At 40.2% G+C, this 9926-nt stretch overlaps 1 protein-coding gene across 1 annotated transcript; it reads right to left on the bottom strand.

Moving 5' to 3' along the window:
- Positions 1–1255: 1255 nt before the first annotated feature.
- LOC118564848 (nuclear factor 7, brain-like) lies at positions 1256–4840 on the bottom strand. The gene has a single exon (XM_036144130.1). It carries the CDS (start codon positions 4687–4689, stop codon positions 3259–3261), a length of 1431 nt encoding a protein of 476 aa, XP_036000023.1. The 5' UTR covers positions 4690–4840; the 3' UTR covers positions 1256–3258.
- Between the last annotated feature and the right edge of the window lie 5086 nt (positions 4841–9926).

Below are 9926 nucleotides of genomic sequence, written 5' to 3'. Positions count from 1 at the left end.
AGTCTGCAGCACTAAACAAGAGGCACCACACCATGAAGACCAAGGAGCTCTACAACAAGTCAGGGACAAAGTGGTTGAGAAGAACAAGTCGGGGTGGGACTATTTATAAATATCCAAATCATCAACGTTGTCCCAGAGCACCATCAGCTCTATCATCTTACAATGCAAAGCACCCGGTACCATAACAGACCTTCCAAGAGAGGTCCACTCATCAGTCCAGAACTCACGGACTGGGCCAGGAGGGCATTAATCAGGGAGGCAGCACAGAAACCAAAGGTCACCCTGAAGGAGCTGCAGAGGTCGGACTGGAGGATCTGTCTCCTGGACCATAATAAGCTAAACGCTCCATAGAGCTGAGCTTCATGGAGGAGTGACCAGAAAAAAGTCAATGCTAAACAAATCTATCTGCTGGATTTGCTTGGACAACTTTTTAACTAATCTGTCTGGATAAATCGATAGATTCTACTTTGTAAAGTATCTTGAGATGACGTGTTTTTAATTGGTGCTATGTAAATAAAAATGGATTGACTTCAATCCATTTTTATTATTGAGCAGAACCTGTATCAGTCTGCCTGCGATCTGAGACTGGCACAGAGGTTCATCCTGCTAAAGTAACCGTTCAGGGGCTTTAGGGGAAACGTTTAAATCTGTTGACATGGGCTAACCAAAGTCCAGACCTCAATCCACTTGAGAATCTGTGGTTAGACTTAAAGCTCGCTGTTCACCAGTGAAAACCATCCAACATGAAGGAGATGGAGCAGTTAAGCCTTGAGCAATGGGCAAAAATCTCAGTGGCCAGATGTGGCGAGCTCTGGCCACATCTGGCCACTGGGTTTCTTCTCAGGAGGGCGTGCCCAGAAAACTTAACTTTCTTTAACTGTTTTAATAAACTGATGTTTTTGTGTCACATTGGTGACATGAAATTAGTTGGAATCAAAACTCTGGACTGATCAATTAATAAAAGTGGAAATATCAAAATACTTTTTTGCACAGTCACTAAAAGGTCTTAACATTTAGCTAATATACCAAAGAGAAGCGATGAACAAATACATATATACAGAAACACACCAAGCAGAATCAGGCTGGTTGTATTTAATTTTATGTTTTAAATAGTCTTTGAAGTTTTAATATTGAAAAAGAATAACTGATTAACAATAAAGAGTTCTATTTAAAGTTCCTAAACCTCTGGGCGTGATCTAATTACCTGGCCATCTCGACAGACACAAATATACAAATGAAAAGGCTAGTAAAACCATAAATTCTCAATATTTATTTAATTATTTAGTGTTTTAATGACTAAAAGGTAAACATACAAATATCAGACAAGGTCTATAATGGCTGATTTGTTTGTGTGATCTGTGATACAGTCTGAGGGAAGATTCTATCAGTTAAAGTTCAATAAAAAAGAAAAAAACATGTTTGTTTTTACAGTCAATACTGGATTTATATATATGGGGAGCCATTAAGTCAGCATACAGTGTGATCCATCAGTAAAACGTGCTTGATGTAAAATACAGTTCATGCAAACTAATGCAAAAATACTTGTGTGGCACCCCCCGGATCTGGTCTGACTGAATATTTCCAGCAGATCAGACTATAAATGGACATTGGCCAGGGAAAATCTGATTGGTGCGTCTTAAAATAACCATCAAACTTTAAAAACAGATCTGCTTATATAACATAATCAACAAAAAACAACTAAAAGAAAAAGTTATTAAACAACAGATTAAATATTTGATCCCCTGCTGATTTCCTAAGTTTGCTCACAGACATACAAAAAAGAATATCAATAAAAGTCTGGAAAAAAATGAATTACACAATTGTCACAGTTTAGTTTGCAGATCATTGAGAGAAATAAACATTCAATCTGTACAACACAACCAGAATCATGTCTCCCTCGGAGCTCTTTTGCAGCAACTCAACCCTGCATATTAGGAGGAAGAGAAGAAAACCAGTATCTCTGTTAAGCACAGAGATGGAAACATTATCCTTAAGACTGTGGCAACTTCAACCGCATTGAGGTGCCAAGAAATTATGAATAAATCTAGGAGGAGGACACGAATGATGGGTCCTGGATGAGAATCCCAGCATGATAATAACTCAAGAGCCACTTGTATGGAAGCTGTGAGGAGCTAAAGAAGAATGGAAAGGCCTTGGTAGTCACCAAACCTCAGTCCTCTAGAAAGTCTGTAAAAGAAGCTCAAGCTTTGAGTTTCCAAGCAGCAACCAAGAAACAAAGGATTTAGAAAGTTTACGTGAGGAGGAGTCAGCCAAAAGGACTCCTGAGATATGAAAACAGATATTGAAGGCTACAACAAGGCCTTTGTGCTTTGCTAAAGACAATCAAAGCTCTTAGTCATGCTTTTTGGGGACTTTAAATAGTTGTGTCCCTCAATGTTGTTACATTTTTAAACTTTAGGGATCCTTTATGTTACTATACAAACACTTAAGTCCATCTTATATTAACGACTCTGTGTTTTAAACCTTGATTTTAGCTTTTCTTCTTGTTAAAGGAACAAATCAGTTTGATCTCACCACCGTTTCAGACTTCCATATGCTGATACCCTTGGTTTTGGCATCAGCAGCTTCACCAACGCTGAAGTAAGGCAAAAGTTTTTCAGTGAAGGTTTCTCTGCAGATGTAGACAGGAGACATGTCTTCAGAGTCGTAGAAGGACACCTCCCCCCTGTCATAGTCCAGCTGGACTCTGATCCTCAAGTCTCTTCCTCACAGTGATGGTCTTACCAATACACTGTAAAAAAAATACTGTAGAATTTACAGTAAATTACTGGCAGCAGGGTTGCCAGCCAGTTACTGTAAAATTTACAGCCGGTTAATGTAATTTTATTTACAGTTTTACTGTAATTTTGTGGTAATTTAATGTAATTTTATTACAGTTTTACTATAATTTTATGATGAATTTACTGTACTTCTATTACAGCTTTACCGTAATTCTATGATACATTTACTGTAATTCTATTGGTTTTACAGTATTTTTTTCCAGTTTTCCAGTTAAACTCTGTTTTCTTTTCATTGAAGGAGCTATAAGTAAGACATTCACTGTAAAAATCAACCTAAGTCATTCTCATTTCAGTTGAATTCAATTTTATTTATATACCGCCATTTCACAACACATGCCATCTCAAGACACTCTCTCTCCCTTTCTGTCAACTGACATTTTAACCACACCCAGGTACCAGTCAGGATGGTCACCAATCAAAAAATATTCAATATTTCAGAGAACTCAAAAACACAAGTTTAAACAGAAATCTCAGTTTGACAGATTTTGAGATCAGAAGTTTTGGCATCAGCAGCTTCTCCAACACTGAAATAAGGGAAGAGTTTCTCAGTGAAAGTGTCTCTGTGAGTGTAGATGTGAGACATGTCTTCAGGGTCGTAGAAGGACACCTCCCCCCTGTCATAATCCAGCTGGATTCTGATCTTCTGAAGATTCTTCTTCACTGGGAGAGTCTTATCAGCACCATTAGTATAATTTCCATCATCATGCCATAAACACCAGATTCCATCTTCTGGTGAAGGAGATGCCTCTTCCTTCCTCTCAACTGACTCTTTAACATAACCAATGAGCCAGTCAGGATGGTCTCCCACCTCCACCTCCCAGCTGTGTTTCCCTGAGCTGAAGCCCTCAGAACCAAAAACATCCCTATACTTAGTGTTCCTCTCTGGATTATCAGGAAGCTGCTGCTTTGTGTCTCCACATCTCACACTGGTCAGATCATCAGACAGATAGAGAAATCCATTTGCAGTGTTTGGGTCCAGAATGACAGGACTGAAGTGGACCTTGTCCTTCATCTTCTCCCAGACTCTGAAGGACAGATTGCCCAGGTGTTTGGCCACATCTATCAGAGCTCCTGAGACCAGCTGTGGATCTGACAGTGACGTCTGACCTCTGGCTCTGCTCTGAGTGGCTTTATAACTGCTGAGGAACGGCACGTTGTCTTTCTGCAGGTCTTCTTCAACAGCAGAGATGCTGTCTGACAGAGAGGAGATCTGCTCCTGGATCCTCTTCATCTCTCTGCTGATAGTCTTCCTCTTCTGCTCCTCTTCCTCTCTCAGAGCTGCCAGTCTGGACTCCTCTTCCTCTTTCAGGAACTGGTGGAGCTTGTTGAACTCTGCTCTGATCTGTCTCTCTGTGGACAACAGCTGCTTCTTGCAGTGTTCAATCATCTCATCGTATTCTGTCTTCACTTCTTCTTGTGTGTTCCTCTTGTCCTGCAGAGACTTTAAGTCAGATCTCAGCTGCTTCTTCATCTCACTGACTGCTTGTTCTACAGGAACCACTTTGTGACTCTGGTGGAGAGAAAACTCACAGACAGGACACACAGCTTTCTGCTCGTCTTCACAGAACCAATAAGAAACCTCTGAGTGTTTCTCACACACCACATTCTTCTCTTTCTTATTTTCCATCTCGTTTGTAGCTCCATTCTGCTTCCTGGCAAACGAATCAGCAAGTTCCTTGAGGGAGAAGTTGATGGATGGAGTTTCCTTTGACGATCTTTTACAGATGGGACAGTTCTTATTTCCAACTTGTTCCCAGAATTTCTGCAGGCAGCTTGAACAGAAGCTGTGGTTGCAGCTCAGAGACACAGGATCTATGAAAGTCTCTGAACACACATGGCAGCTCAGGAAAGAATCAACAAGAGTGATTTTCTCTACCATCTCAGCCATTTTCTTCTTCTTGTTGTTAGTAAAGACAGTATGCTGACTTACAGTTCTCTTTCTGTGTGTTCGTCTGTGCAGATCAGAGACTTTACCACGTCGTCGTCTCTCCTCGATTCCTGATTTAAACCCTTCAGTTTCGTTTATCCCGTTTTGGGTGGAGCTCAAGGAAACACAACTGGCATTAAGGAAACCCGCCAGTAGATGGGGCTGTTTCTATCAATAAATATTAATTTTCAGCAGCTTCTGATTGAAGTCGCAATGAAACACTACGTACGAGACGTGATTACTAAAGTTAAATTTTCACTTCTAACCCACTAACTGAGCGATTAGGTGACGTCACTCTTCTTTTACTTTCTTTTACTTAGAATTTCTGGCGGGGATAACCTGTTTGCCGCGGACACCTGTCGAGTACCTCCGAAGCTCAGTCTGGTGGTGCTTCAGCTTTAAGTTGAGAGCATGGGGAATCTCCAATACGGAGTTAAAATGCAGTGCAAATCTTCCAGTATCACATTTTCTCCTCTGAGATTCACGTTCTGTATTCATGTAAGCTTACTTCTATCGGTGAAGCATATGTTATCTTTCAAAAGCAATCACAGAAATATAGAATGTCGATGATATGTTATAGATCTTTCCAGTTCCCACGGTCCCTGAATGCAACAGCTGGGAATATGTTGTTGTTAAGAAAAGTCAAACATTGTTAGAAAGTTAAAAATTATGATGATATTCTAATTTTATGCTGCATCTTTTTCAATGAGAGATGTTTTTATTGTCACTACAAGCTGGCACTGTTTTGCGTCGGGGGCGGAGCTAAACGGATGGCTCCTTCAGGGGCCTTCCGTTTTTCTGGTACTCATCCAGGAGCCAACATTTTATTTCAGCTAAGGCCTGAATATTGTTCTGCATCTAGGTATCTAATGACAGTATTTGCTATGTTAAACTACTAATAACAGTACTTTCTTTAAACGTTAGGATTACCTTAATCTCTTAAAAAGTATTTTGATTGATAAAATAGTGCATGATTTTTTTTCTCTAAACAGGTGAGAGGTTTGAAATGGTCAAGAGAAAACAGGCAGTGTTAATAAGCAATAAGGATCTATATAGTTTGTATCTATATTGTGTTGTGAAATCAGCCAGCTGGAAAATAAGGTAGTATCAGACGCTGAGGCTGATCTAAGGCCACAATAAATGTAAGGGACTGCTGTAGTCACCCCTACCAAGTGACTGTTCTCACAGCAGGGGGGCACTGTATAAAACCCCCTGGCCCTGCTACAATTGCTCTCTTTAGCTACTGTTTGGGTTGCATTGGGGAGAACACTCTCATCTCTCTTTGGCTGTGGACCCTCGAGAAGAGAGTTCTACACTGGGGAGACAAGCCACCCATGCCGGCCGTATGGGGTTCACAGACTATCTTCTACATAACCAGAAGCCGGAGTAAAGAATCCCTCTATACACCAAAACCAGCCTTGTCATTTTTCTCAGCTGTCGCAGGAAAGATGAGTACGCTGCAGCCTCCAGAGAACAAACAACCACAGCAGCAAGGTGAGAGCCCATGTGCGAGCCCCCTTCACAGGACGAGTGCAGACCACCGGAGGTGTGTGAGCACATCGCAGTCCGGTTTTCACGAGGAACTCTATTCGAGCTAGCCGCCTGCTCGCTGCTCAGACAATGAGCCTTCACCGTGGCCCAACTTCTTCCAACTGGATTCCCAAAGTCAACCGAACTGACACAGAGGCACAGGTTTGGCAGAGTAAGGCAAGGAAAGTAGAGTGGTTCACTTAATGTGTTTTCACTGTGTTTTTAAAGCTTGATGGCGCTAATGCGCTAGCCCCGGAGGCATTCTAGAAACCAAGCTGTTGCTCAGATAGTAAGAGCACAAAGTTAGATTGTAACTTTGACGAATAGGCCACATGGCCTCATCTACGTCACATTCAATATTTTCCCTTGTGATGCACCTGGGGAAAAATCTTCTTGCATGCCTCATCCATCCTTGACATGCCTCTGCATCTACATCTTGGGTAGCAGCAGACATTGCATTGAGCACGGACATCTGCTCATAGGGGCGTTGATCATATACTTTCCATCTCCATGCACTGAATAATTCTTCTATAGGATTTAAAAATGGAGAGTATGGAGGAAGAAATTGCGCCATCATCCTAGGGTGTGCCACAAACCACTCATTCACTACACGAGAATGGTGGAATGTCACATTGTCCCAGATTATCACAAATAGTGGCATGCCAGGCTTCAACAGCCCTTTTTCCTGAGGTGGGATGAGCCTGTCATGCAGGGTGTTAAGAAATGCAATGAGGCGCTCAGTATTGTAGGGACCAATCGCTGGAATATGACAGAGGACACCATCATTGGATATAGCAGCACACGTAGTTATGTTGGTGCCCCTCTGCCCTGGAACTGTAACGGTGGCCCTATGCCCAATGAGGTTCCTCCCACGCCGCCTCACTTTACAGAGGTTGAAGCCAGCTTCATCAACATAAATGAAAACATGATGTTCCCCCTCAGCTTCAAGCTCCATGATTCGCTAATGTACAAATAAAAAAAAGCAAAATTACATTTACGTACATAAAAGTAACCCCAGTTGACACTAAAGTAACTGCACGATGAGCCAAGGCATAAGAGTATAGTACTGTAATGTTTCCTTACCTCCACATATTGGCATCTGGCCTCCTTCACAGCATCAGAGTTCCTCTGGAATGGAACTCTGTAGAGCTGTTTCATTGCCATATGGTTCCTTCTGAGGACACGGTTAATTGTGGTGTCACTCACAGTATTTACATTTCTAAATACCCCCTGATCTGCAATCACTGCTGCCTGGATTTCACGCAGCCTAATGGCATTACAGTATTTCCCAGAACCATGTTCACAATGGCTGCCTCCTGCTCAACATTGAAAATTCTGAGTCTACCACCACCAACCGGTAGCCTTTCAATTCTGTAAAGAATACATAAAATGTGGAAAACAATTACATGAAATACTGTATATCACTACAGATATATATGTATATACTGTATAGCAACATTACCTGTTCTCCAGTCGAAAAACTCTGACAATGGATGCAACCGTCTTTCTGTTGAGGACAGGTTTTTACTCTTTGTCCAGCCTCTCTAAGTGAAAGGCCATGATTTACCACATGGTCAATCATAGTTGCCCGAATTTTCTATGTAACTTGATCCCTTCTAGCTACAGCTACACCTCCACCTCGCACACAGATTCCTCTTCCTCATAACCTTCTTCCCCTGACCCATCTACGTCTTACTCTGACTCTCATCTGCCTTAGACCATCCATGCTTGCAAAGAACAACACACAACATGGCACCTTTTACGTAAAGCCTGCAAACTGACTGCAAATTGAAAAATTGTGTAAAGAAGTGTCAATCAGGTGCTTCAGTGATTTCATTCCGATCAAGAAGTTTCTAAGAGCTTGGAACATATAGTTTCTGTTTTGCTACCACAGCTAAAGCAATGGAGTTTGGACTGCATGAATGACATCTGCGTTAACTGTTTTGCAAAAGGGCGGGAAAATGTGTCAAACCAATGAGAATGGGTTAACTCATTTGCAAGAGGTGTCTTTTTCTCTGCTGAGGTGGTGATGATGAAAACTTAGAGGTTGCCAGTTTCTTCAAACAGGTCAAAGCAGTCAATAAAAACTGTAATACAGCCTCTTTCCAACTCTCAGTAATTGTCCATTTTCCCAAACTTTATTATAACGTACCAATAAAATCTCTTTAGATGGTTCACTAGGATGTTTTTACATTAAATAACAAATTTGATCTTTTCCTGGTGTCGTTAATTTAACTTTCTGAAGAGCTCCATTTATTCCGATTTTTTTAAAAGGCACATTCAATAAATCATTTACATTTTCTTTCTGCTCTCATATCTGTCTGTTTTCTAATATTGCTATTTCTGTTCCCCTCTTCCCTTCCAAAGTAATATTATCTGAGCAGTGTATTTTAATTAGGGCTGTCAGTTTTAACGCGTTATTAACGTGTTAACTTTGTTAGACCATAATGGCGACAATTTTTTTTGTCGGCGTTATTCGCGCGTCAAAACACACACTGTTCCCTAATGTTTCCCCCGCAGCACTCTCCGGACTGTGTTTGTTTTACCCTCGGAGCTTTCCATAGTCTCAAGAGCGCTAGAGACTGTAGCAAAACAGACCCGCGCATCACAAGACTGTTTATTTCATGCGACTTTGGGCTCCTTTTTTCTAAAGGCGCTTGTAAATTTCATGAGTCGCGAGTTGTTGTTTTTTGGGCTTGTTTATGAGAGTGAAATTGCTTATTTGGGCTCTTAAATAAGTGACGATAAACAGTGGTTTAGTATATCCAGTTGAAATATCCCTCCGCCATAGGAGCCAAGGGATTAAAGGCAGAGGCAACTCTGCTCGGATTTTCTCCAGTTAATTGGTGATAACTGCTGAAAGTAGATTACTTGGTGCAGATCACCATTTTGAGCAGACATTGGTTCTGAAGATGAGTTTTTAACACGCTGATAACATTGCAGAACTCCAACCCATAAACCATACTTTAATGATTATTAATTTGTTGTCTCTATATTTGACAAACTAAGGCTGAATCACATTGCCATACTAAGTACCTGGAGTTACTAAACAGTTGCTAAACAGTCTCTTTCAGGGTATTAAGCTCCTGCAGTTGTGAGCAAAGTGTAAGACTGGAATGACCTGGAAATTCAAAACCTTTTTCAAGGTTTAAACTGTATGAATATGGATATAAACAGCAAGCAAAAATATTCTAATAAGTTATTATTGTTGGTGTAAAAGCTCAGAATTAGATGTGTGTGGGAGAGAGTGAAAAATTAACAAAACTATTTTGAAATATACATTTATATGTATATGCGTAATACCATGTCTATCTTTGTTTAAAAGGCAAATATATATATATATATATATATATATATATATATATATATATATATATATATATATCGGCATGAAAATAGGTATTTATTTACACATTTGTTTAAAAATTGTGTAAACATCAGGGCATCATGATTAGTGATTTAGTCATTATAGGCCAGAGTTTAACATTTGGCACTAGGATGTTTTCATTCCAGTTCTGAAAAGTGCTTGAAAAAAAAAAAAAAAAAAAAAAAATCTAATTTTTACAAGCATGTTTTTAATTAGTGTAATTTATTGCAAAATCGCATATTAAAATGCTCAAATAGGCTAATACACTTTCACAAATAAAACTAAAATATGTATTGGAGCC

Source organism: Fundulus heteroclitus, chromosome 12, assembly GCF_011125445.2.
Source record: "Fundulus heteroclitus isolate FHET01 chromosome 12, MU-UCD_Fhet_4.1, whole genome shotgun sequence".
Taxonomy (NCBI): Eukaryota; Metazoa; Chordata; class Actinopteri; order Cyprinodontiformes; family Fundulidae; genus Fundulus; species Fundulus heteroclitus.
This window is presented reverse-complemented; position numbering and strand designations above follow the sequence as displayed.